The sequence below is a fragment of the Mustela nigripes genome, chromosome 11 (assembly GCF_022355385.1).
Source record: "Mustela nigripes isolate SB6536 chromosome 11, MUSNIG.SB6536, whole genome shotgun sequence".
Taxonomy (NCBI): Eukaryota; Metazoa; Chordata; class Mammalia; order Carnivora; family Mustelidae; genus Mustela; species Mustela nigripes.
This window is the reverse complement of record NC_081567.1, coordinates 25,727,201-25,754,989: the sequence shown is the minus strand read 5'-3', so window position 1 is coordinate 25,754,989 and position 27,789 is coordinate 25,727,201. Positions and strand designations below refer to the sequence as shown.

General features: G+C 51.2%; 1 protein-coding gene across 1 annotated transcript in view; it reads left to right on the top strand.

Moving 5' to 3' along the window:
* Nucleotides 1-27,789, top strand: part of XYLT1 (xylosyltransferase 1) — a 297,901-nt gene that overhangs the window by 206,029 nt on the left and 64,083 nt on the right. Inside the window, exons 4-5 of the mRNA XM_059415242.1 lie at nucleotides 15,730-15,902; nucleotides 17,141-17,343. Coding sequence (XP_059271225.1) covers nucleotides 15,730-15,902; nucleotides 17,141-17,343 — 376 coding nt within the window. The remainder of the gene's footprint in view (nucleotides 1-15,729; nucleotides 15,903-17,140; nucleotides 17,344-27,789) is intronic.

The following is a 27,789-nucleotide window of genomic DNA, read 5'->3' as shown; positions in this document are numbered from 1 at the left end:
CCATGCGATGCCCCTGCTCTCTGTCCTTCCTGATCTCAGCTCAGCCTCTGTGGGGGTAGCCACGCTGCCCGCCTCCCTCTCCTGCCACTGACCATGCTGTCTCTCCCCACGGGCCTTTGCATATGCTGTTCCTCTGCACGAGACACTTGCCCCTCCCTGTCTGCCCAGTCAACTCCTTATTCAACCCGGAGATCTTCTATCTTAGCCCAAGAAATGGTCCCTTGACCTCCTTAAGTAGAGTATTAATCAGCTCTGGAGGCCTTTAAACTTGTTCTCTTACAGTTCTGGAGTCTGGAAGTCCAAGATAAGGGTGCCGGTTGGCTGGATGCTGGCGAGAGCCCTCTTCCCGACCACCACTAACTCCAAATTGAGGACACAGTCTGGATCGTAGCAAGCTGGTGTGTTAGGAAAAGGGGAGGACCCCCCAGCGGAATTAGAAACAGAAGCAGGGCTTTGGTGGCATTATACTCGGCTGCGGCTCCATGGAAAGGGTAGCTGGGCAAGGGCAGTGCGAAAAGGAGAGAGGAGAGCTAGAATTTAGTCACTCGCGTGTCATTATCAAGGTGATAGTAATACGGCCGCCCTTCAGTTTTCTTCCTCTCCCAGAAGAGGTCTGGGGAACACTGATGTGTTAGTTGTCTCTCTTCTCTTCAGGGGCGTCTGCCCCTCATAAGCCGTGGCGCTCAGTGGCACATGCGTTCCTCTGTTGCCCACTCCCAGGACGGTGCCTGCCTGGCATGTCGCAGGTCCTGAGTATCAAACCACCCCATGGAGAACGCTGCATTGTTTTATGCTTGTGAAGTCTCTGCATCAGGAATTCGAGAAGAACACTAGAAGGCTGGGGGCAGGAGCCCCCAGGGGGCGCAGTGGGTTAAGCGTCTGACTCGTGGTTTCAGCTCAGATCATGGTCTCAGGGTTGTGTGATCGAGGCCCACATCGGTCTCTGTGCTGGGCACAGAGTCTGCTTTGGATTCTCTTTTCCTCTCCCTGGGCCTTCCCCCTTCTAAATGAAATAAATCCTTTAATAAAGAAGACAGGTGTCAGGAGGGACGAAGTTGCCCCGGGTTCAGCATCGCTGCTCGGTGTCGGGCACTTTCCTGAGTGATTCCGTAGATTCTTCCCTTCAAGGTGGGAGTCATATTTGCCCTCATTTTACTGATGAGCAGCCAGCATGTTGGAGAGGTGATAAAACTCGCCCGGCCTCGCAGTCACAGTGAGTGAAGAGCTATGGTTTGAACCCAGATCTCGAATTTCAGAGCCAAACTTCTTTCCAGTTGCCATGCTGCCTTTGCAGAGTGTATGCCCACATCGCCAAGAAGGAAGGAGGCCATCTCGTCCGAGAATCTCCTGCCTCCCAATGAGACAAGGGGTTCTCAAGCCACCATCGTACTGGTCCCCTAGGAGACATAGGGAAAGGCCAAGGGGAAGAAGGGGCGGTTGGGGACACTATGTTAAATGTCGTGTAATCCGTGGGACAGCCTGACGCAACAGAGAATGGTCTTTCCTCAAAGCCCAGTAGTCCTTGTTGAGGAACACTATGCTTAAGAAGGGGGAAAATAAGTGAAATATTCATCCGTATTGAAACCCATCTAGAAGGTTGCTCAGGTACAGTAAGATCGAGCCCCACATTGGGCTTCCTGCTTGGCGGGAAGCCTGCTTCTCCTTCTCCCATTCCCCCTGCTTGTGTTCCTTCTCACTGTGTCTCTCTGTCAAATAAATAAAATCTTAAAAAAAAAAAAGAATTTGGGGGTGCGGAGCACAAACAGACGTACCATAGTGGAGGTAAAAAGTCCACTAAAAGTTCATTTTAGAGGCTGACAAAGGGAGATTTGAATCTCGGTTTCGCCGTGTATCACTGGCTAGCCTGGTCAAGTAACCGCTCAGAGCCTTGACTTCCTTATCTGTAAAATAGGCATCATCAGGGTATCTCTCCCAAATACCTGCTATAAGTAGTAGCTGTTACCATCACAGCTCTTTCCTCCTGACGCATGGGGAAAAGAAACAGCAGCAGGATGGACAAGAGCTTGCGGGACAAAGCATAGCGTTTTCACAGACAATGTGTAACAGGCGAAGTGACTGGGACCCCATGAATTACAGTGAAATGTACCATACGCCATCAATATCTGTCCCACCGGTTTCCATTTATTGAGCAGTACATCATTAGAATATCCCAGGGCTCTCGACAATAAAATCAATAAGACGGTTCAGCCATGGGCTGTGGTTTAATAACTCCAGACTTGAATGGAGGGGAAAAAAAAAATCAGTGAGCAGGAACATTTCCTGAGTGCTTGGTCGGGGGTGGAGGGAGACATTTTCTCAGAGTAGGAGCGAAATAATGGTGAGTTGGCCTTCGGTCTCTAGCAGAGCAGGAGGCTGGGGGGATCTAAGGTGGCATCCGGAGATGGGGCTGGGTAGAACGACACGTGGAGAGACATGGTTTTGTAAGGGTGGTTGAAAAGAAGGTATGCAAAATGGGGTTCTCAACCCTGATTGCACATCAGATTCCCTGGGGAGCTTTAAAAAAATTGCCAATACTGGCACCCACCAAAGTCAGGAAAGTAGAATATCTTGGGGGAGGAGCCAAAGCATGGGTTGGGTTGGGTTGGGCTGGGCTTTTTTAAGATGCTCCGGTGATTCTAATGCACTGCCAGGGTTAAGAATCACTAGCCTAGACTGGTGGTCTTCAAACGTTAACTGGCATCAATCATCCTGAGAGCTGGTTCAGTGATAGGCAGGTAGCTGGTCCCCACCCCCAGAGTTGCAGTCAGAAGGGGGACTGACATTTTCATTCCCACCAAGTTCTCAGGTATTATTAATGCTGCTGAGCAGAGACCAGATTTTGAGAACTTGTGTTCTAGAGGAGTGCTGCTCAATGGACGGTGATTTTGTCCCCTTCTCCCAGAAGATGTTTGTCAAGGAACGGACATAATTTGGGGAGGGTGCTGCTGGCATCTAGTCGGTAGACCCCGGGGATAAGACCGGACATCCTACAGTGCACTGGGTGGCCCTCACCTCCCACCACAGGTGATCGGGCCCCAAATATCACTTATGCCAAGGTTGAGAAACCCCTTTAGGTCCAGTGGGAGCCCCAGTGGAGTTAGGAAAGCTGGGGTTCGTGCCATGCAACGTCTGGACATGGAACACGGTATTTTTTTTTTTAAGATATTTTTTATTTATTTGACAGAGAGAGAGAGAGAGAGAGAGAGAGAGAGAGAGAGAGATCACAAGTAGGCAGAGAGAGAGGGAGAAACAGGCTCCCTGCTGAGCAGAGAGCCCAATGCGGGGCTCAGTCCCAGGACCCTGAGATCATGACCTGAGCCAAAGGCAGAGGCTTTAACCCACTGAGCCACCCAGGTGCCCCGGAACACGGTATTTGAAATCAGATCCACTTGAACCCTAATCTCCTCTCCACCTCCTGGCTCTGTGACCTTGGGCAACTTCCCTATCCTCTCTGATCCCAGGACAATTTTCCGTGAATGGGGATGATTTCCATGAGCAGCATTTCTCTGAGAGGTAAAAGCCTATGAAAGAACCTCATGAATGTTAAGTGCTCCACAAATTGGGGTGAAAATCGGAAGGATAGTGTTTCTCGGTGGGCTCCGGCTCTCTCTCCTCAGCAGGAAGGTGGTCCCTCCGAGAGCCTACCCTAGAATCCTACTGATGAAACCTCCTGGTTTCCTAAAGCCAGGAAAGCCCACCTTGGAGAAGGGACCTGTGAGTCCTTCATGACGTATGGGGCTGCTCAGGCATCAGTCTGTACCTGGCCTTCCGCTTCCCTCGTTTGTTTAACAGACTCGGCACGTCACAGGCAGGAAGTGAGCTTATGCAGTCCAATTAACATTCCTCAAGCTTCCTCACACCTCTCCCGTCTCCATGATTTTGCCATATCCACATCCCCCCTGCCCTGTTATTCTCATATCGTTTTCATTGCAAGAGACTCACTTTCATTTTTACTTAAGTCAGTTTTATTTTCAGAACCATTTTGCATCCCTGCCTTCAGTGGAAATCACGCTCTCACTTGCCGTAAAGAGGCCCCAGCCACACAGATGGGTCCGGCGGTGCTCAGCGCTAGCTGGTTGCCCCTGCCGCCTGCCGAAGACCCCAGTCCTGTGGGCCTGTCCCTCCTTGTTGGCACAGGAAGTTTAGGAAGGGACAAGATGTGCTGCCCAGGAAGTGGCTGCGATGACTTCCTGGCTTCCTGGGTGGGCTCATCGGAGGGCTAGGGGAGAACTAGAAAGGGAATCATGGTTCCCCCTGATACTCAGGGCCATTCAACATCCTGTCCCTTGGGGAACTCTGACGCCATGTTTAGGGACCCCTAACTCTAAAAGTTTTCCAGGTTCGGTCCCGGACACTACTTCTCAGACCTGTAAATTGTTACAAGTTTCAGTGCACGGCCGGGGCGGGGGGGCTCCAGAGTCAGCCGGCATGGGTTCACTGCCTGGCTCTTGGTGCTGTCAGGCTCCATGATCTTGCTTTGCCTGCGTTACAGCTTTTAGACTTTACAGCATCCCTCAGAGGAGATGCCTCTTCTGCAGATGGGGAAACTGAGGTACAAGAGTGGCTAGTTGGCCTGTGAGGAAATGGTGGATTCAGGATACAGTCCCAGGCCGAGTCCGTACATGGGATGGCTGAGTGAGGAGAGCCAGATGGGTCCCTCAGCAATAGAGGGAGGGCGGGAGGGGGCAGAGGGAAGGAAGGGGTGTTAACGTATGATCCAGCAATTCCTCCTCTGGGGCTGAACCGCAAGAGCATGGAAGACAGGTCTCAAAGACATGTGGACACCTGTGTCCTTAGCAACGTTATTCCCAGGAGCTGAATGGTGGGAGCCGCCGGCTGTCCACCAGTGGACCAGTGGAGAAAGGAGAATGTGGTCTGTCCTTACAGCAGATCCTTCCTCAACCCAGAATGAAATGAAATCCTGCCACATGCTCCGACGCATATGAACTCTAGAAATGTGATGGTAAGTGAAGAAGCCAGTCAGAAAAGAACAACCCTCCGATTCCACATGTGTGAAATCTCCACAGCGGTCCCATTCATAGAGGCCGAGGGACCAGTGGTTGTCTGGGAGCTGGGGGGAAGAGGGAATGGGAGTTGTGGTTTAACGGGAAGGATTCCAGTTGTGCAAGGTGGAGAGTTCTGATGGTGGGTCACACAGCAGTGCGGACGTGCTCACCACTACTGAGCTGTGCACTTACCGGTGGTTAAGATGCTAAATGTTAGGTGCATTTTGGCACAATTTTATACCGTTTTATTCAAAAAGCTGGTTCACTGGATGAGTGGAAACAGTCCAGTTCAGTGGCTCAGACCCACGTCTTCGTGTGGGCCTCTCGGGCCCCAAACCTGGGCGGAGCTGTCGGATTTAATCCATCCGTCAGAACTCATTCCTTCCCCAAGGCCTGCCCGCTGAGCATGCTCTGGGCCAGGCCAGGGCGGAGGGGTGGTGATGATGTCCCAGAAAACACGAGACCTGCCTTCGTCCGGGGGTGCTGACAGCTGTCCAACACCCAGGTGACGTGATGTATGTACACAACTGCGAGAGAGGAGGGAATCCTGCCCCGCGGGCCTTCGGGGGTGGACCTCGAGAGCGTAAGGCTAAGTGGGGTGAGCCAGACCGCAAAAGACAAATCCTGCGTGGTCTCACTCGGATGCAGAATCGGAAAAAAGGGAGGGAGGGAGGAAAGGAGCCAAACTCCTAGAAACAGAGTAGAAACGTGGCTGCCGGAGTCTGGGGGATGGAAGAAATCGGGAGCCCTGGGTAAAAGGGCGCACACCACCAGGTAGGAGATGGACTAGCTCTGAGGGGCTCGTGTGCATCATGGTGGCTGTGCTTGAGAACACCGTGTTGTATGATTGAAATTTTTTTTTTTAAAGGTTTTATTTATTTATTTGACAGAGAGAGATCACAAGTAGGCAGAGAGGCAGGCAGAGAGAGAGAGAGGAGGAAGCAGGCTCCCTGCTGAGCAGAGAGCCCGATGCGGGACTCTATCCCAGGACCCCGAGATCATGACCTGAGCCGAAGGCAGCGGCTTAACCCACTGAGCCACCCAGGCGCCCCATATGATTGAAATTTGCGGAGAGTAGACCTTACATGTTCACACGCACACACAGAAGATAAATATAACACGTGTGATGTGATGGTGTGTTAAACAACTAGATGGATTGGGGATCCTGTCATGGTGTATATCAAGTCTCTATGATGTACACTTAAAGTATCTCAAAATTTTATATGTCAGTTGTATCTTAAGCTGAAGAGAGACAAGGGGCGGGAGGGAGAGGGGAGAGGAGGAAATCGGGGAAGCCAAGCTGGCTCTCAGAGGACGGCCTTCCATGCTGACGCTCTGAAGGTTAGAATCCCAGACTGGAGACTTCGTCTCCCTCACCTGTAGCATAACACACAGGTTTGGAGCCCGGCAGACCTGAGTGTTCGTCTTTTTTCTGGCACTCTGTGGAGAAGGTGACTTCTCAACACTCCCTCAGTATCCCCTTGGCCTCAGCAGAGGATCGGATTACATTCTTGGTACCTGCTTCCTTAGACCTTGGGAAAATTAAATGATGAGGCCATGAATGGATAGTGCTGAGGACATAGTAAGTGTTCAGTTTACCTAGACATCGTTGTCGTTCTGTAAGGGTCAGAGGGATCAAGGAAGGGAAAGGACTTGCCCAGAGGTCCATGACTGGTTCGCAGCGGAAGCAGGATTTGAAGCCAGACTTGTCCTTTGGGCACTTGCCACCATACTGTGCCACCTTTCTAAGCCCACTGAGAACAGGACTTCTTTCTGGGCACTGGGCATCTCTTAAGTTCTTTTTTTTTTTTGTTTTTTAAGATTGTATTTATTTGAGAGAGCGAGAAAAGGAGAGCAAGCAGGGGCAGGGGCAGAGGGACTAGCAGATCCTCATCGACTGAGGAGCCTGACGCAGGGCTCCATCCCAGGTTGGGGGATCATGAGCTGAGCCAAAGGCAGACGCTTAACCGACTGAGCCACCCAGGCGGCCCTCTCCCAAGTTCTCATCATGAAACCTCTGCATAGGAATTTCCCAGTGGGAAAAGGCACTTCCGCCCAAATGTGACAAGGAACCTAGAACATGTCAAGGTTTCTCCTCCCAGTGCCATGAGTGCCACTTCCGTGCAACGTGCCTGCCTCCAGGGTGAAGCCATGTGCCACCCGCAGTCCACAGTCATGAGTCACCGCACAGCCCAGCGGGGTCAAGAGTGGATTGCTCACTCCTCTTTAGGGCTTTTGGGTACTTTTTTTTATCCTATTGTGGTAAGAACACTTAACACGAGATCTCCCCTCTCAACACATCTTCAAGCGCACAATCCTGTGACTAAGGGTTCAGTGTTGTACGGCGTGTCTCTGGAGCTGACTCGTCCTGCTTGCCTGGAACTTCAGGCCCGTTTTTAGTAATCCCCACCACCCGCAGCCTCGGGCCGCCCCGTCCTACTCACTGATGCTATGCAGGTGCCTACTGTAGATGCCTCTCTCAGGGGCACTCATGCAGTGTTTCCCTTTCCACGAAGGGTGTATTTCACCTTGCGTCATGTCCTCAGCATCCATCCTGATGGGAATGCAAGGTGGTGGGGTCACTCTGGAAAACAGAATGGAGGCGCCCCCCAAAATTAAAAGTAGAACAAGTATAATCAACCCTGCTTGAGAGAGGAAGAACCGTTGGTCAGAGAGGAACCATGTCCTCCCGAAGTCCCCCCACCTCCAGGAAGAAGCAGAGCAGAATGACAGGCTGACCATAGCCCGTGGCTTCCCGGGCAGTAGGAAGCTGGTCACGCCCCAGCTGGGAGCCTCCCGACCTAAGCCCCATGTGCACACAGCCCTGCCTCCGCTTCTGTCCCTTCCCAGTGCCACCAACCCTCTGACTGGGAAGCAAGTCAGAAAGCTGCTCCCCTCACAGCAGGCAGGAGAGGCTCTTTCAGAGTATAAATAGCATTGACGGCTTTGTTGGTGGAATAACTGTTCTGGCCAAGTGACTTCTTACAATTTGTTTTTTGTTGGTTGGTTTGGGTTTTGGCTTTTTTTTTTTTTTTCTTTTTAGCAGTGTCATAGATTTTTTGTGCTTATGTTTACTGTTTTTTAAATTGAGATGCAGTTGACATATAACATACTAATTTCAGGTGTATGATGTAAGGATTTGACAGTTGTAGACACTGCAAAAGGACGATTGCCATAAATAGTTACCTCCCATCACGGTTGTTACTAACTGTCCGAGGCCCCAGCTATGGAGCAGAGCTCTGTTTCTGGATGTTTATTTGTAAGCAGTGTGTGCACAGCCTTGGGACCCTGAGTGGTCTTGGGATTGAGCCTGGACCTGGGCCCATTAGCTAAACAGAGCTTGGTGCTGATCCCTGTGAAGGAACAGCATCGTCGAAATGGTGACACCAACACCGACCGTTATCGAGAGTTCACTGCATGCCAGACACCGTGTTTGGTGCTGGGCACAGAAGTCCCTGTGACACAGAGGCTGTGATTATAACATACCCACTTTACAGACAGGAAGACTGGGGCTCGGGGCACTTGCATGGCTTGTCTGAGGTCTGTCTGACCAGAGGGCCCTGCACCGTGTTTTCCCCTCCCAGATGGTCTTCCTGCAAGGTCACTAACAGTGTCACAGCATCTGTACAACACAGTGACCCTTGCAAGGTAGCTGCTTCTCCAGCCTCTCTCTGGAGCCCGAGGTTACAGAATCCTTATCTGACCCAAGACCATAATGAGATATACAGAGTTTGGGCAACAGGCCGAACATGGCCCAGGTAGGAACTGGCGGAGCGCTCCACGATTTTCTCTGCTTGGCCTTCGCACCTGCATCGCAGAAGTCTCCTTGACATTCTCCCCCACAGACTGGCTTTTTAACACTGGTCTGAAGTCCGCTTCTCTTGCTGTCCCTCATCACTCTGATTCTCCCACTTATTTTCTGTTTTGTGCCACGGGCATCCAATGGGATGGTGAATTCATAGGGTTTTTTTAGGAGCTGGGCAGTGTTTGGGTCTCTGTGAAGACCCACGTCGCTCTAACCACATGTCACCGTGAGCTGTGTTGCAGCTGAAAGTCAACAGGCATGCTGCTTCTAGAGGCAGGTTTTGCTCTTTTTTGTAATGGCGACAGTTTACTGAGCATCATGGCAGTGAGGGGGCTCAGTGTCCCAGACGTGCCGCCTCCCATGTGGGATTTCTCTGGGCTTCAGCTTCGTTAGTCATATAACAGGAGGACAGGAACGCTTCTCTCAGGGTTTTAGTTAGAAGTAAAAATGTGTGTGTGTGTGTATACATATATATATAAAATCATAGAAAATGCATAATGTGTAAGAGCACTCGATAAACAGTTGATATTAGAATTATCAGTAAGCATCACCTTTGTTCTGTTTCGTTGTAAAATGAAAACCAAATGCAGATCATGCAGAAAGGTATAAATAAGAAAGGAAAACTGTCATGTCGCCGTATGAACCTCTGTTAATATGTGGAAGCATGTCTTATAAATTATTAGGGATTACATATTAGAAATTGTCTTTTGCTGGGTATATTATAGGCAATGTTCTGTATCAATATGTATTAATAAGACCTTTTAGGGCAATTCCTGTTTTGGACCATTATAAACACTGTTGAGGTCGAGGCCTCAGGACCTTTGCACTTGCTATGCCAGCTGCCCAGAATCCTCCTCATCCCTGATAATGACATGGCTCACTCCCTCATTTTATTCAAAGCTTGTTTGCATATGCCCACATCAGTGTCCCCTGGCCACCGTAGTTAAATAAACCTCTTCCGTTAATGTGCCTTTGTTCCCTTTTTCATGGCCTGTGTCATGATTAGCATCTGTATTTTCTGTTTGCTTACTTATTTTATTGGCTCTCTACCACTAAACTAAGGAGCACGCAGGGAAGGACTCTGTTGAATCCACTAATATGGCAAGAACTGTGCCTGGCACCTTTGAGACACCAAATGGGGTGCCTGGGTGGCTCAGTGGGTTAAGCTTCTGCCTTCAGCTCAGGTCATGATCTCAGGGTCCTGGGATTGAGCCCTGCATTGGGCTCTGTGCTCAGCGGGGAGCCTGCTTCCTCCTCTCTCTCTGCCTGCCTCTCTGCCTACTTGTGATCTCTCTCTCTCTTGCTGTCAAATAATTAAATAAAATCTCTCTAAAAAAAAAAAAAAGACAACAAATAAACGAATAAATGAATGAAAGTGTATTTTGTATGTAGAGACTGACATGCTTTCTTCTCCTTCCCTTAGGATAGATTCTTGGGGGTGGAGTTACTGGGTCAAGGGCCATGCATATTTAAAATCATAATTCTTGCTGTCACATCACTGCTGGTAAAGTTGTGGCCATTTCCAGCCTTGCCAGCAGCGTAGGAGAGAACATTTGCCCAGTTCCTGCTTGTGCTGGCCATCTCACCGCAGTCCGCTGAAGACCCCCTCCTGGTAGAGGAGGCTTTTCTAGACCACAGCCTCAGCAGTGGGGCCGGGCTGTGGAGGGGGCCGCCGCATGGGGCGTCTCCATCCTGTCTGTGGCATGGCTTCTGGTCATCTCCAGCTCCCCACCCCCGTGTCAGAGCAGCTTGCTGGAATGGTCATTACAGAAGCCAGGGGTGTGCAGCAAAAATAGGAAAGTGGTTGTTGGCAGCAGGCAAAGGGCATCGTGTGAACCTCAGCCCTCTTGAATAGCACCCCTGCCCTGTGCCGCCATGTGGGGACAGAACTCTCTCATTCCCTCTCTTGTTGTTCAGCAAAATGCATTGAGGTCCTACTGTGTGCCAGAATGTACGAATGCATGTTACAGTTGTTTCTGGAGCCAGCCTAAGGGTGTCCTGCCAGCTGAATCCCTGGGCTCATGACGGCGCAGAACCTTAGGTGAGGGAGCAGCAGGTTTGGGAAGGACCAAGGGCCATAGAAAAGGCCTGGAGGCATTTTTGCCTTTTGAGCTTCTCGGGGTTTCATTTGCCTTTGTTTTTAAGTGTGGCTGCCGTGGTGTGGGGTTCAGTGGATCCGACTTTTCCATGGTGGCTCCCCCCTTTCCTCATTTTCTCCCTGCCTGTATACAAGCATCTGATCACTTGCATTTGTCTCTCTTTGTACCTGTGTGTGTGTCTCTGTCCTTCTCAGTGTTTCTGGGTAGGTCTCTCTATATGGTTCTCTCTACCCAGGTGGGGGTCAGGGGGAGGTCCTGCTGCCTGTGGGTCTCCCTCTGTTTTTCTCAAGGTGTGAGCGTGGCCTGTCTGCAACCCCACTCCCTCTCTGGGTCTGTCTCTGTCTCTATTTCTGTCTGTCCCCTCTGCCCCTCTCCCTCATTCCCCCTCCGTGTGAGTCTCCTTTCTTCAGGTATTTTGGTTCTTTCCCACCCACCCTTATCCTCAAAATAGCTGTACTCCAGAAGAGCTCTGGGTTTTTGTTCTCTCTTCTCTCTGCTACTCCCCAGACCAGCTGTCTGACCCAGGGACGGCTTTCAGTCTGGAGACTCAGTTGCTGGAATGATAGCGCCTGATTTCCTGGTGCTCAGCTCCTTTCTTCAGAAGGAAAGCATCCACGTCGGTGTCTGTCTGTGAATCTGCTCTTCATTCTAAAACCCTAAAGAAAGTTACAAAAGGGGGCACCTGGGTGGCTCCGTTGGTTAAGCATCTGCCTTCAGCTCGGGCCGTGATCTCAGGGGTCCTGCTCAGCGGGGAGCCTGCTTCTCCCTTTGCCTTTCCTCGCCCCGCTGCTCATGCTCTTCCTGTCAAATAAATAAAATCTTTTTTTTTTTTTTTTAAGAAAGTTACAAAAGGTTCTTTCCACCTCAGCACACAGCACCCTACGGTCTTCATGCCAGCCTTCCCCATCTCCCTGCTCTGATTCCCAGGAGGGCAGAGGGAGGTAGCTGGACTGGGTTTGGGCTTCCACTCCTTGCTTCTCTCCGCATTCCCTGTGCGACCCTGGGGAAACATGGGGACCTCTCTGAGCCTTGGAGCCTTACAGTGCATCCCTCCCGAAGCTAAATTCCAGCTCCGCACCTGCCGCGCAGCACAATGCTGGTGCGCAAGGCCCTCACATGACATCAGCTCCTCTGGACCAGGGCAGCCAGAAGGCATTCCTTCATTCAGTCATTCAGCAACCTGGCAACAGACATCTACGGCTGACTCCAAAGGCCCCATCAGCCCCAGTCACTAAGAACTCCAGGTCATTGTTACCCCGAGAACTTGGGCAGGGATGAGCAGTGTTACCTGAGGGCCAGCAGGAGCCTCTCCAGAGTGAAATTCCTCTAAGATACTGTGTCGTGGGCCACATTTAGTTTAGGCCTTTGAAAAATCACCCAGTGACATCCAGATGCAAAAAAGTGGCACTAAGTACCCGTTATTTTTAAACAATCCTCTTTTGTCTGATAAAGAGTTTCCAAAGGAGGCAAGGAGAGGCCGCTGCCAGCATGGTAAAGATCTGTGTGCTGCCTTTGAGCTACAGTCATGGGAAGGAGAGAAATAAGCTTTTCTTATACCTTATTTTTTATTTTAGATTCTCGCATTCCGTAGTCTGTTTCACGATCCTCTTGTGAAAACAGGCTCCCATCCCGCATGTCTTTGTCCTCCAGCCTTTGTCCAGGGCTGGCGTGTGGGAGGGTTTAAGGATGCAGGATGGGGTGAGTGGGTCAGTAGGTGGTTGGTTGAGTGGATGGATGGATGGTCAGATGGACGGACGGAAGGATGGATGGATAAAGTTGCAGGAGTGTTTAAAGCTACATGATTACCCCAGGCGTGCCCCTCTCATATAGTCACCAAGAAAGCCCAGTGTATTTGTGATGGGTTTGGAGAAGAGGAGAGGGCAGAGGATAGCCCTATCTGATTGCTGCCCAGGCTGTCCTCAACCAGAGCCAAGATGATAATTACCCCAGGTTTGCAGCTACTGATTGAACAGCCAAGGAGCCTAAAGATGCTGGGATCCGTCTGGAGCACTTGAAGAGAGGTGCTCAGGAGCTTTGGGCCAAACTTGCTGAGATCGCCTCTGTCCCTGCAGGCAGATTGCTCGCTTCTTTCTCGCCCTCCAAGGGCAACCTGAACACGCTTTGGTCCTAAAACAACTGATCGTTGTCTTCTGTTTTTCCTTAGTTGGCTGAGAGCTCCTCAAAGGAAAGGATTCCCCACCCCCCCAAATTTTCTTTTTCTAGTACCTAGCACGGTACTTGGCGCGTAGTATAGGCTAAGTTAATATTGCATGGATCCATGAGTTGATAGATGGTCGGAAGAGTGGGGGCATGGATGATTTGCTTTGAGGATGATGGGTAAGCAGATGGATGGATGGTTTTAAAGATGATGAGTGGATGGGTGGAACGGATGAATGGATGGGTGGTTTTCTGGATGATAAGCCATTGAAGGTGCTGTGCTGGATGGGGAGCTGAATGGTTTGCTGGTTGGGTGGTTGGATTTGGATGGACGGCTGGATGAAAAGAGTGATCTTCTTGGCCACCTCGAGTCAGCCTCCCACATGGTAGAGGAGCCCTCTGTGCAGTACCTGTGATAGCCTTCGAATGCATTGCCTACCTCCCTGCAATGGTGAATTCACAGGGTATTTCATGAACAAGCAGAATTATTATCAACTTTTCCAAAGTCTAGGCATGGTAATGTAGTGTGTGTTAGCGTTTCAGGGGATCGGCTCTGGAAAGAGACCTGGGTTTGAATCACAGCTGAACCAGTTACAGCAGTGTGACCTTGAACAAACAAATCCCTTGGCCTCTCCAGGCTATGTTTTCCTCATTAGCAAAATGGGACTAATAGCACTTTCCCACAGGACGGGAGAGAGGATTGAGTGAAATGATGGATAGCAAGCGCTGGTCAGTGCTCAGTAAAATGCACTGTGATTGTTATGGTACCAAACCAGAATGTACTCTTCCTATAACTTCTTTCTTCATCAAGAACCAGAGGTATGCCAGATACTGTTACAGACTTGTGTGTTTGATGACCAAGAAGGCTGAGACAGCCCCTCTTCGCATGGAGCTGATATTCCAGTGGGGTGTTCAAACAGTTAACAAGTGAGCAGGTACACAGTTTCAGATGTTGTTAATGCTATGCAGAAAGTCAAGCTAAGGTGAGGTAGAAGAGAGTGATGTGGCTGATGGGGGCAGGTGGCCTTTTGTTGAGCTGTGAACTGATGACGGGCAGATGCAGCCATGCAAAGATCTAGGGAGCTAGAAGAGTCAGGGAGAAGGTCCTGAGGCAGAAACAGACTTGCTCAAGGGAAAGAAAGAAGGCCAGGTCCAGGGTGGAGAGTAGGGCGATCGGGGTACAGAGGCCTTCCCGAGCCAGGGCACGCAGGCCACAGAGGCTGTGCCTTGTGATTTGGACACTAGCCATGTTAGTTTCATCCTGTCCTCTGGAACAGCCTAGAAGGAGCCTTGTTCATTTGGCATCCGTTTAGCTTTCCAGTGACACTGACAGGCTCCTGATCTCCTGACCTGGAGGCTAAACACTCCCTGTTTTCCAAATTGACACCCAGGGCACCTGCAGCTGTGACCCTGACAACATTCTGGGTCTCATAAACCTAGAACCCAGAAGAAACTGGGTTTGACCTAAAGGAAATCAGGCTGAAGAGAGGCAGGAGAGCTCTAGTCAAAACTGTAATGAACTAAGCCATTGATAAGCTCTGTCCCCCTGGAAACCCTGCCCTGGGAGTATTGGCAAGGGCAAGGAGGAGAAAAGGAGTCTTTAAGGCTACTTAGAGAATAAAAGACATCTGGAACCAGGGGGATGCAGGTGGGTCTGATACAAGATCTGGGTGTTCAAAGAAAACTGCACGATGATGGTGGCTGATGTCCAGCTAGGCTGATGGAGTAAGTCACATAGTGCTTTTGCATAGGGTCCCGTCACTGCATTGCTTCCTCTGTGTTCTCTTTCCTCTCAGGTGTTCTTTCTCCATGTGGGGTTAAAACGTCCCTTAGAATCTTCCAGTTTTGTGTATACCAGAAAGGGAACCTCTCTAACCTAGTTGTTCCAACAAAAGCCTAGAATTCTGTGTTCTGGGCTAATTAGCTTGGGTAGGTCACTCATCCACCTCTGAACCATACAGGCTGTTGCTAGGGAGATGCTGTGTTCAGACTGGCCAGGCCTTGAGCTCTGGGACCTTCCCTGTCACTGATAATGGAGGGAGACCCTCCCCATCCATAGACTCTGAAAATAGAGGAGGGAATGATGCCCTCCAAAATACTGCATGATAATGGTTTCATTGTGCCAGATGAGTAAGCTCTAGAGATCTTCTGTACAACCTCGTGCTTCTAATCAACAGTACTGTACTGTGAACTTAAAAATAAGAGGGCAGGTGTCATCTTATCTGTTCTTTCCACAATGTTTACCAAAAAGGATGCTGTTCAGAGGAGAAGGGAAAGTGGATTCTGGGCAGGCAAAACCAGTTCCTGTGTCTTCTGTTTCCTAGCTCAGAATTAACTGCTCCTTCCCCTTCAGAGATACCTCTCATTTCCTCTTGCCTTGTTCGATGATTTAATACAAGTCTTTGTGTCTCCATCAGCTTTTAGAGCTCCTTGGAGGTGGGAACCTCCGAGCACCTCAGAGACCCCCATGCATGCACCAGGACAGTGTAAGGGTCCAGGACAAGCTTGCCTGGGCTGCCTGAGGTCTTAGGGCCCCATATGACCATGACCGTGCCCTTCAGATAGTCCCCAAGATAAAGCATCAGAGAAGCTCCCCATCCACTTCCCTGCAAAGAACCTGGGAGGCTCACCCCACCCCGTGGTCTCTCGGGTCTTCCCCCAGGCAAAGCCAACAAGAACGTGCAGTGGGACGAGGACTCGGTGGAATATATGCTCGCCAACCCAGTCCGAATCGCCTTCGTGCTGGTGGTCCACGGCCGCGCCTCTCGGCAGCTGCAGCGCATGTTCAAGGCCATTTACCACAAAGACCACTTCTACTACATCCACGTGGACAAGGTGAGGACCCCCGCCCGCCCCCTGCCCCACGCCCCCGGTTGTCACTTGCTGGCTTTCTCCGCCGGTCTGTCAGCTCCTCTCCAGGCCAGCTCCCTTTCAGGCAAGACTCGTAGGTTGATCAGCAGCTTCTCCTCGGAGCCCCTCCAGGAGACTCTGTGTGTGTGTGTGTGTGTGTGTGTGTGTGTGTGTGTGCGCGCGCGCGCACGTGTGTGTGTACATGCATGCATGTAAGCACATGTGTGCGTGCATTTGCATGTTATTTTCAAAGTTCCCATCTGTGACTTTAGACTTTCTCCATAAAACTTTTCTTCACTGCCCCACTGGTCCGTGCACTTCCGGCCACTTTGGGAGGCTGGCCATCCCAGAGGTGGGCACATGTTTCCCATGAAGGGCCAGGTGGTAAATATATTAGGCTCTGCAGGCATATGCTCCTGCCACAGGGACTCTGCTCTTCATTGGAGTGGGAAAGCAGCCTTGAGAAATGCACGTGTCTGTGTGGCTGTGTTCCAACAAAACTTTATTTACAAAACCCCGCAGCAGGCTTTCCGACCCCTGTGCTGTCTTGGCGGGGAGGTTTTTGTTGGTCTGCTGACCCCTTCATCAAAAAAGCATAAGAGAATGGTTGATCACAGCAGGCCTGTGAGAGGGGCCGGTGGAGGAATCCTGCCCCTCGAAATACTCATCAGGTTTAGACACAGTCACACTTCCTAGCTGCTCATCCTCAGACCACATGTGTCAGTCTTTAAAAATGCAGAGTCCTGGGGCACCTGGGTGGCTCAGTGGGTTAAAGCCTCTGCCTTCAGCTCAGGTCATGATCCCAGGGTCCTGGGATCGAGCCCCGCATCGGGCTCTCTGCTCGGCAGGGAGCCTGCTTCCCCCTTCCCCTCTCTTTCTGCCTGCCTCTTTGCCTACTTGTGATCTCTGTCTATCAAATAAATAAATAAAATCTTTTAGAAAATGCAGAGTCCTGGGCACCAGCCCACGCCTTGTGAGCGCTTAGCTCAGAGGTGGGGCCTGGGAGTCAGCATTTCAAGTAACTGAAGGAAATTTTAAAAAAATAATAAGGTTTTGAAGGCCACCATAGAAAGGACACTCCCAGCTGGAACCAGTTCCTTGGCCAAGTCCACGCTGTTCAGAAGCCATGTCACCTAAACGGGAAGGGAGACAGAGGGGGTGAGGGGCACGTCCGCCCGTGTTCTGGGCCGCTGAATGTCCCTTCTTCTCTCCCCGGGGGAAAGCGCTCGAATTACTTGCATCGGCAAGTGCTGCAGTTCGCCGGACAGTACGGCAACGTTCGTGTCACGCCCTGGAGGATGGCCACCATCTGGGGGGGCGCCAGCCTCCTGTCCACGTACCTGCAGAGCATGCGGGACCTTCTGGAGATGACCGACTGGCCCTGGGACTTCTTCATCAACCTCAGCGCCGCCGACTACCCCATCAGGTAAGGTGGCCTTGCTCTCGCTGGAGGCCGGGGCGCAGGTGCTTTGTGCCCCAGTGACGCACCGCAGAGGCCTGGCCTGTGAGCTCCTTCTGCCGGGGATCCGAGTCGGACCCAGCTGCGTTCGTGGGTACATGCAGGAGCCAGAAAGACCCATCCCCAGCTAGAGTTTCCATTCAAGTTGGCATGGGGGGAAAACAAACAAAATTAGTAAAATGGCACATGAGAAAAATAAAGCAGAAGAAACCAGCCGGGAGAGTTAACAATTTTAGCAGGAGCGGCTGGGTAAGTCCTTCCTGAGAAGAACAGGAGGAGGAGGAGCGAGTGTCTGGGACCCGGAGCGTGGCCCTAGGCCAAGGGAACAGCAGCTGTGGGGTCCTGAGATGGGGCTGTGCTTGCTCTGCTGGGGGAGCAAGGGGCCTCAGGGTGGCTGGAACAGAGCAGGTGACGGATGGAGTAGTAGGAGGTCGGAGGGAATTCTGGGGCAGGATCAGGTTGCTTCTAGAATGTGGGTGCCGTGGGCGTGTTTGATTCGGGGCAGGACCGGGTCTGACTCTGGTGTCGGAAAGGGGAGCAGCAGGTCTGTTGTGACGGCGCAGCAGTCACGGACACGCATGTTTGGGCTGTTTGAGGCTCACTCTGCGTGTGTGCATGTTTGGTGGCTATAACTTGTCCCAACCGAAAGGCTTGCCCATGTTTTAAGATTGGGAGGTTTCACGTGAAACGATAAAATGGGGAACTGCTCTCCAACACCAGCCCCGGGCGCTCCTGTGGGCCCTTGGCCACAACCGTGTGGCACTTCCCCACCAGCCGGCAGCCCCGAAGCCCCAAGAAACTCCGATGCCACCAGGAAGGTCCGTCCCTTTGCACAAACACTGATCTGCTCTTGAGAATCGGCCATAAGCAGAGGAAACCCTTCTAAAGATGTCATGAGGTTAAAAAAAAAAAAAGGGGAAGAAAATGAGCTTTATTTCCTGCCAGAAGGCCACTCTTTGCTTGACTGTGTCTTCCATCCTGATTCATGGTGGGGCTAAAAAGAAGAGGATGGGGAGCAAAGGGCGGGGCCTGCCTTCCTCTGATGGCGCCAGGGCAGGGGGCGGGGCCTGCCTTCCTCTGATGGCGCCAGCATTCCTGCAACAGCCAGATGAAGGCGTCTTAAAAAAGTAATATATTTTTTATTTTTTTAAATCAGGGCGATTTCCAAGCAGGCACTGGAATGCCAACCACAGTCTAATGAACCCCCACGTGCACATCACCTAGTTTCAGCTCGAATCAGGTCGTAGCCAAGTGCCGATAGAGCTGTACCCTCCCCCGCTTCCCCATCGAAGTGCTTCCCAGACACCATGTCATATCTGTAAGAGTTTTAGTATGCATCCCTTTTAAGCTAACATCCACGTGACTGTCACACTTAAAATACTGACCGTCGTTCCTGGTGCCATCCGTTACGGAGACCATACATCCCCAGGAGTTGGGGGTTGAACCAAATAAACTCCAGGCAGAGAGGGATATTCACTGTTCAAAGCTAGAAACAGTCTCTGTCTCCTTCACAGTGCAATCCTGGTGCCCTCCTTGGCTTGGTGGCATCTCATTGTCTGCTGGGAAGCCATGGGCCCTGGAGAGGACCTGGGGATGTCACAGTCGGGTCAGTTTCGGCAGGGTCCACCTGGCAACCTGAGAAAGATGATGGTTGTTAGAAAGATCCCTGTTTTTCTTTTGTTCAGAGGAGAGCAAGGGTAAGCAGATTATGAAACAGGGCTGGCAGATCTTAACTTACTTACTTCCTTATTCACTTGTTCGGGTGCCCATTCCATAAACATGTGGTCAGGGACTCCTGTGCTAGGTACTACCTGGACATTTAGTGAGCAAATGCGCCCCAACCTTACCTGATGGTGCATGTCCCCTAGTTGGGAGAGTAGAATTAAAGGTGCCATGTGAAGAGTTAAAGAGCTAGAAAATGAGGGGGTAGGGTGGGGGGGACAGGGTCAGGCAGTCAGAAAGGCCTCTGAATGTGCCAAGTTTGGACTTGAGAACTGAAGGCTAAGAAGCGATTGTCAGGCAGATGAGAAAGAGCTCCTTCTCGACTAGAATTTCCCCACCTAAACACTCCTGACATTAGTAGCCTGAATGAGTCTTTGTTGTGGGGACCATCCCGGGCATGGCAGGACGTGTAGAAGCAGCCCCTGGCCTCGGTCCACTAGATCTGCTCATGCTGAACCCCAACTTGGGACAACCACAGTTAGCCCCAGACATTGCCCAGTGTCCCCAAGGGCAGAATTACATCTGGTTGAGAACCTTTCCTGAGGGAGAGAACAGTCTGGACAAGACATGGGTCAGAGATGACCTTGCTGCATTTGAGATCTTTTAAAATGGAGGGAGTATAGTAAAAGAATGAGAGGCGAGTGGAGAGAAGCAAGTGAGGATGTTCCCCCTCTGTCTTCCAAGAAAGGACTGAGTTCAAAGTCATCCCCAAATGTTGAGCATAACAGCTAATAAGGCAGCCACTTCGTTCAACCCTCAAAGCAAACTTGTTTTATAGAAGGGCAACCTGGGACCCAAGGTCATGTAAGAAATATGTGGCAGAGTGGACATGAGAACCAGTTCTCTGCTGTTCCAAGGCTGGTGTTCTTTCTGCTTGAAGTTGGCCCTTGGGGAAGTTAGCCAGAGCTAGAGTGGCAAGATGGCCCCAGGGTATGTAGAGAGCACCACGGGAGCCAGTCCCGCCCCTCACATGGGACCACTTGGCAGCAGGGAAGGTCCTTGGAGGTAGGAAGGTCACTTGTGGTCCCGAGTCTGCTCATTGATCCTGTAGACCCCTGGTGGAGACCCCAGAGGTCACCTCATCCTTGGTCAAGGGGTGGTACTCTGCCAGAGACCTCTGGAGGTCAGGTGGGCATTCCTGTGCTCACGAGGCTGCCCCCTAGGGGCCCTGTGTTGACCTGCCACAACCATGGCCTCAACCAGCTCAGCCGGGCCAGGGTATTGGGATCTCTAGCATTACAGCCTCCAGGAGGGTGGGTGATGAGAAGCCCAGCAGATGGCTTAGGGCTCGAGTCTGAGTTCTGCCACCTCACTAGCCATATGACCATCTGCGAGGAAATTCAGTCTTTGTGAAACCAGGATTGGATCACAGAACCTAGCAGAGGATCGGGCACTTACCAAGTACTCGGTAAATGTCAACTGCTCATTCCTGAGCGGCATCCAAGGCTGAAACTCCTGTATGTCCGAGGGGCCTGGGAATCCTTTGCTAGACCACGTGCCAAACTGATTTTGGGTTTCAGAGAAGAGAGTTCTGGAATTTTTTGCTTTCTTAGCTTCAGTGCTCCAGGTCCCTCTGTGCCTCGGTCCGTCTGTCCTTCCTCCCTCCGCCCCGCTGCCGTCATTTCTGTGCTCCCCCCGTTCTTCTGCCCGCTTCACTCTGCCAGCCTCATGGCCAGAGGCACTTCACGCCTCGAGCCCTGCTGGTTCCTCCTGCTTTTGTTTCTGTGAAGTCGCCCCACGCAAAAGCATATGAATTTTGCAGATGAATGATTTTATCCTGGGCAACTCTGATAGGCTTTCACTTCCCATCTGCTGCTCCATCTGTAGCTTCCAGAACCACTACTCCCATCCCGAGAAGGATGAGCACACTTAGGAGCCTCCTCAAAGGGGCAGGCGTGCCCATCAGAAGTTTCTCAGAGGCTCTGAAAACAGAGGGGCTTTCCAAGGGCAGAGCCCACCCAACGTGGCTGCTCTGGGCTGTTGTAGATTCGACCCTACCTCTCTGTGTCCCCCTGCCCAGCTCGAACTGGGGAGCCAGACTCTTCCCCTCTCTAGCCATAAGGACTCACTGATCTCGACTGGCCCCCAGCCTTGTAGGCCCTGGACACTGAGAGCCTGGTCACAGGTTCTGAGCCATCACCCTGGCTGTGGGGACAAGGTGCACGGCATTCTGCACCCCAATTTGTACACCTGAGAAGGGGACCTAGTTAGTACCTACTTCACAGGAACGTTAGGAAGCGTCAATGAAATATTGAATATCCAGGGCTTCAGCACCATGCCTGACACATAGAAAGTGCTGGATAAATACCGGCTGTTGATATTCTAGCGGTGGAATCCTGTGGGCCTCAACCAAGCTGCTGACTTCTCTCCCTTTCCTCACAGAGAGACTAGCAAAATATTACCTGAACTCCCATCTCTCTCGAAAGTGGGAAAAGCAAAGTGGGATGATGAAAACTGAGTATCTCAAGAAAAACAGGCTAGAACCAACCTGTTTGTGAATGAGAAGCATGGTCCTGTGTTTGGAATATGCAGGCTACGTGTGTGTAAAGAATCCTTCCTTCTCTGCTGTGACATGGCGCCGGGGCCCACATGGGCTCCGGCTGGAGTTGGTTATGCCTCCAGGGCATGGACAAAATGAGATGTTTGCAAACACTGAGACTCTGCCTGGTCTTGAGTCATCAAAGGACGTGGTGGGTCTGTTGAGTGTATCCTGCTTACTAAGGCAGGAAGCTACACTGGGTGACTTTTCGTTAGTTGGGCTGCAAGGGACCACCACATTTCACACTGTTACTTGGTTTGGGCTCGTAGTATAACAGACGCCACACCGGTCATCCTTCACTAGGCCCTCTATCCTGGGTCGCATCAGATGCACACGGGAGGAGAGCTGAGCGTATCTATGGCCCCTTGGGGGGCCTCACATTCTCTCTGGTGTGCACGCGTATGCACGTGCGTATATGTGGCAGGGGAAAGAGTGTTGACATTTTTCAAGCTAAATCTGGGGTCTACTGTCTTGCCTCTTGGGGATCCACTGCCCTAAGGTCTAATCCAATGGGGCCCACTCTGGAGACATTTCAGTGACCCTTGTCCGTAGACCCAGACTTCTTTCCTAAGCCACTAGCAGAGCCCCAGGCCAGGAGCATAAGAACCTCTCTGGGGTGCCTCAGCAGGAAACGTCAGCTCATAAAGACAGGAAGCAGGTGTCCGGGCTTCTCAACTGTCCTAAATACAATGTTTCCATAACACTAATGGAGCAAAACTTCCGTCCGGGTCCAGCAGACATTCCCTGCACACTTTCTGTGTCCAGTCCTCTGCTGGAACCTTTTACATGTATTTTGTCTTAATCCTCATCCCTCAAAACATACCTTCCACCGTGTAAGAAAATATGAGGAGGTTAATATTAAAACAGAACCTCTGGTCAGTGTTGTGGAAGTCAGACCCTTGGTTATGTTTAGCACACATCCTGGTCAGCCTGGGGTAGGAAGTTAAATTAATCAGTACCGATGCCCAGGCCTCTGTGTATAGTTGCTTCCTTTTCAGTCCTTGAGTCTGCCCAGTGATCCCCCCCCCCCCCCCCCGATTTTATTTATTTGAAAGAAAGAGTGTGTAAGTGAGAGAGAGCGAGAACAAGAGCAGAGGGGGGTGCTGGAGGGAGAAGTAGGCTCCCCACTAGACACCCAACTGACCGAGCCACCCAGGTGCCCCCCGCCCAGAGACTTTTGACTGGGTCAAAGAATTCCTGTTGGTAACAGCGATTCACAACCACAGCAAATGCAAACACAGCAGTTAGTACATCCCAGGCATAATTCTAAGAGCCTAACGTAGTCCTGACAGCAGCTCTATGAAGTATACATATTTAGTATCCCCATTTTTCAGATGAAAACACTGAGGCACAAGGATGTTAAGATATTTGACTACAAGGATACAGCCAGTAAGTGGCAAAACCAGGAGTTGTTTTTTTTTTTTTTTTAATTGAGGCAATATCGACCTAATATAGATTGAACCACTTTAAAGTGTTCAATCCAGTGGCATTTAGGGCATTGATGGTCCAGTTCTAGAACATTTGTATCATCCCAGGAGGAGGCTCCGTACTTCGTAAGCAGTCCATCTCTCCCCATCCACCACGTCCCCCACCCAGACCCTGTGAACCAGTAATTTGCTTCTGTGGATTTGCCTTTTCCGGATATTTTGTACAAGTGGAGTCATACACTAGGGGACATTTTGTGACGGGCTTCCTTCACTTAACGTGCTCTGTCGGTCATCCGCATTACACTCTATATCAGCACCTCGTTGCTTTTTATGACTGGTGAGCTGTCCATTGTGTGGACACACCACCATTTCTCTGTTCATCAGCTGATGGAGCTGGGATTCTGGGGAGCTCCCTGCAAGCCGTGTCTGTCAGCTTGGATCGTGCTGTGTGCTGAGAACAGAGGACCTCATCTGGTTCAAGAAGCTGGGGCTCTGTCCTTGAGAGTCTGCACAGCCCTTGGTAGTCAAGGACTCTTGCTGACTGAGCCCTGGGGATGCTGGGGTCAGGCTGATGGGATGTAGCCCTGTCCACAGAGCTCGGTGACCTGTCCCACTCAGCCCAGCCCCCACTGGCCTAGTTCCCAGTGTTTCCAGTTGGTTGAGACAGATTGAGGGGCTGAAGAGGGAGAGATGTAGGCCTAGGGTCTGAACACAAAGCTTACTTGTTCCTTCCTTCACCATCCAGCTCCCTTCTGAAGGCAGCTGAGAGCAGTCCCACACTCCCACAGATGAGTTCAGGAGATGGGGCTCTCTCTGACTTTCTCTGTTCCTCAACAGATATGTATTGAGCACCTACTGTGTGCCACTGTGCTAGGCAGATACTCAACCATGAGAAGAAGCAGAGGTAGATCCTGCCCTCATCCGAGTGGTCAAGATCGAGCCAGACCCCCTGGGTTCAAATCCCAGCTCTTCTGTTGTCTGGCTATGAATTTGGGCTTGAGAAAATCACTTAATGTCTCTGTACTTCAATCATGTCATCTGTAAAATGGGGATAATATTGGCATCACCCCATATGGTTGCTAAGAGGGTTCAGTGAGTTCCTGTACATAAAGTGCTTAGCACACAGCGCTATGTAGCAGCCATTGTTACTAACAGAAGGGAAATGGACATTAAGCAGAATGATGAAACGGGTGAACACATCATTACAAAGAAAGGCAGGTGTTCTGCAGGGAAGGAAGGAGGGATCTAGAAGCACCCAACAGGTAAAGCTCACCTGGGCCAGGGGCCTGGGACAGCCTCCTGAAGAGGCAGCATGTGAACTGAGGTGTGTATCATGGGTGTTAGTACCTCAGTGGAATCATGAGGGGTCCCAGGAGAGCATTCTGGAGAGGGGACGGCCCGAGCAAAGGCCCAGTGGTAGGAGGAACCATGGCATGTTCAAAGCTAATGTAGCTGAAACAAAGGAGCAAAGGATGGTCTTTCTACCAGTGAGGTAGGTCAAGGCCAGTCCCTGCAGGGACTTTGGATCACCTGATGGGTGGTTGAACCCTTAGCCATGAGCCGTGTGGTTTTAACGAGGAGAAATCATATTTGCAATCTGGAGGGATCACTTGGGCCTTTGTGGGGGACAGTTGGGAGGGAGACACAGGTGGGAGTGGGGAGACAAGCAGGGCAGGAGGTGGTTGCTTCTGCTGACCCCAGAACCACGCCTAGAAAGTTCTGGGTGGTCTCCACTCCTCCCCAGAGGAAGGAGCCCGGGAAGTCATCATGAACTTCCTGAATGCAGGCCGCCATATGGCCTTCCGTCACACAGAGCCTGGCAGCCACCTTCTGTTTTGGGACCAGGGCCCACCTTGCATGAAACATCCCTACAGGGGAGACTCCCCGGGCAGAGGCTAGCATAGAGAAGCCAGAATGGCCTAAAGGGGAAGCACCTATGGCTATGATATCTCTTTGTTCTTTTAGTTTTAGGCTTACAGTTAAATACACATCACGTAAAATTTACCCTCTTAACCTTTTTTGCACCGAGTACATTCACTGGCACTGCTGTGCAACTAATCTGCAGGACGCTTTTCATCTTCCAAACTGGAACTCTGTGCCCATTAAATGACAAATCCACATTCTCCCCTCTCTGGCCCCCTGCAGCCGGCACTCTGTTTCTGTGAATTTGACTTCACATAAATGGAATCATATAAACAGTACTTGGCTTTCTGTGATTGGCTTATTTCATGGAGCATGATGTTCTCAGGGCTCACTCGTGTTGTAGCAGGTGTCCAAATTCCCTCCCTTTTTATGGCCAAGTAATATTCCGCTGCATGATTATTTGTTCCATATTTTGCTTATATGTTCCTCCTGTCAACAATAGGTGCTTGGATTATTTCCACCTCTTTTCCGCCGTCAGTAATGCTGCTGTGAACATGGGTGTAAAAATACCTCTTCACCTCCCTGCTTTCAGTTTTTTGGGGGATACACCCCAAAGTAGGATTACTAGATCATGTGATAGTTGTTTTATTTTTGTTTTTTTGAAGACTTTCCATACCGTTTTCCACATCAACTTTCCAACCATTTTCTGCACAAAGGTTCCCACCAGTAATGCAGAAGGGTTCCAATCTCTCTACATTCTTACCAACATGTCATTTTTCTGGTGTTTTGATAGTAGCCATACTAATAGGTGTAAGGTGCTTCTTGTTCTTTTTAAGGAGCATAAACTCCTGAAGCAGAGGACCCTGTGACCCTTGGAAACATTGAGGAGCTGGCGCAGCTCTCAGTAGAAGCGGGAGGCTGGGTACAGGGAATCGTCTCCCACAGATGATGGCTTTCCAATGATTCTTCTAGAACTTCGACCTGACCCATATCAGTCCCCTGTGTCATTTCCCACCCTGCTCAGTAGCTGCGCCTGCCTGCCTGTTGACCAGAAGCTGGAAGCCCGTGTGCTCTGCCCCACCTCTCCATCCAGGTCTGCCTAGTTTTACCCCTGCCACCTTTCTCGTGAACATTCCCGCCTGTGACCCCCTCCGTCTCAGCCCAAGTCACACCCTCACTGCTCCTGGGTCATCAGAGTCCCCCAGGAGGATGGAGGCAGAGCAGACCCTGAAAATGGCCATCTGGCAAAGCAGCAGGTCCCACGGCCTTCTGGAAGACTCAAACAAACGTGCAGCTCACATATTCCATCCTTGTGGGGCCCAGGCTGAGCACCAGGCACTGCTAGGTGTTGGGAAATGGAACAGCGGAAGGTCCTCGCTCGTTCCCTGAGAGAGTTTACACTCTGTGGGAGAAGCGGAGCCTCTAAATTCAATAATGGAAGGGCATCATGATGGAGAGTAAGAAGGGGTCAGGAAAGATAAAATACCTCTTAAGAGTGTGTTTAAGCCATGTCCCGAGGGGACCGACCCATGTCCTTAAGGGAGCCCACTATGAAAAAGCAGGAGTGGAGGTTATCAGGCAAAGCGAACAGCATATGCAAGGTTCCTGGGGGCAGGGCAGAGCCAGCGTGGTCTGGAACGAGAGAGAAGGGCAGTAAGAAAGAGCAGAGCCGTAGAAGTGGGGAGGGAAGGAAGCGGAGTTTGGAGACACCCATGAGGAGAGTTGCCAGGCTCTGGTTCCATCTTCCTTCCCCTGCCTACCTGCCTCTTCTCTCCTTCCTGGCCGCTCTGTCCTAGTTCCCTGCAGCTGCCGAGAGAAAGTCCCCGATAGGGTGGCTTGCAACCACCTCCATGACCTTACAGTTCTGGAGGCGGGAAGTCTGAAATCAGGGCCGTTGGCGGAGCCGTGCTCCCTCTGCAGCTCCTGAGGACAGTCCTCCCTCGTGTCTTCTCGCTTCCGGTGGTTGCGGCCGCCAGTAGCGCTCCTTGCCTTGACGCACCCGCGAGTCTCCGCATCTGTCCTCGTTGGGCCGTCCGTCCGCTCTTTCTCTCTCTCCACATGCCTTGTCATGGGCACATCAGTCGTTGGGTTTAGGGCCAGCCTGAATCCAGTATGACCTCCTCTTAACTAATTTGCCCCTAAAAGCCCCTCTTTCCAAATAAGGTCACCTTATGATGACCTTATTTTGGATGGGAATTCTGGGGAGGGGAATGCCCTTCAGCCCAGGACAGCCTCCCATGGCCCCTTGCTGGGCTGCGCATCGGATGCGGCTGTCCCGTGGGGGGGGGGGGCTGTCCTCCGTCTCCAGCAGTGTCTGGAGCCCACTCTGAAGGCTGATCTTGCACAGACTGTCCTCTCGCCATCGATGTGCGGATGGAATTGGTATTCCCCATCCCTTCACTCAGCAGTCACTTCCTGAGCACCTGCTGTGCACTGGGCCCTGTGGGTACAGCAGGCAGCAAGACAGGGTCCCTGCCACAGCCAGGATGGTTCTCAACAGGATTGTGAGGGGTCCACGTGGTTCTTGGACGTTTTCCTCAAAATACCTTTTTTTTTTTTTTTTAAAGATTTTATTTATTTATTTGACAGAGAGAGATGACAAGCAGGCAGAGAGGCAAGCAGAGAGAGAGGAGGAAGCAGGCTCTCTGCTGAGCAGAGAGCCTGATGCGGGGCTCGATCCCAGGACTCTGAGATCATGACCTGAGCCGAAGGCAGCGGCTTAGCCCACTGAGCCACCCAGGCGCCCCACAAAATACCTTTAACTCAGGTTCTTTAGGGGCACTTGGGTGATTCAGTCAGTTAAGTGTCTGACTCTTGATCTCAGCTCAGGTCTTGATCTCAGGGTCATGAGTTCAAGCCCGG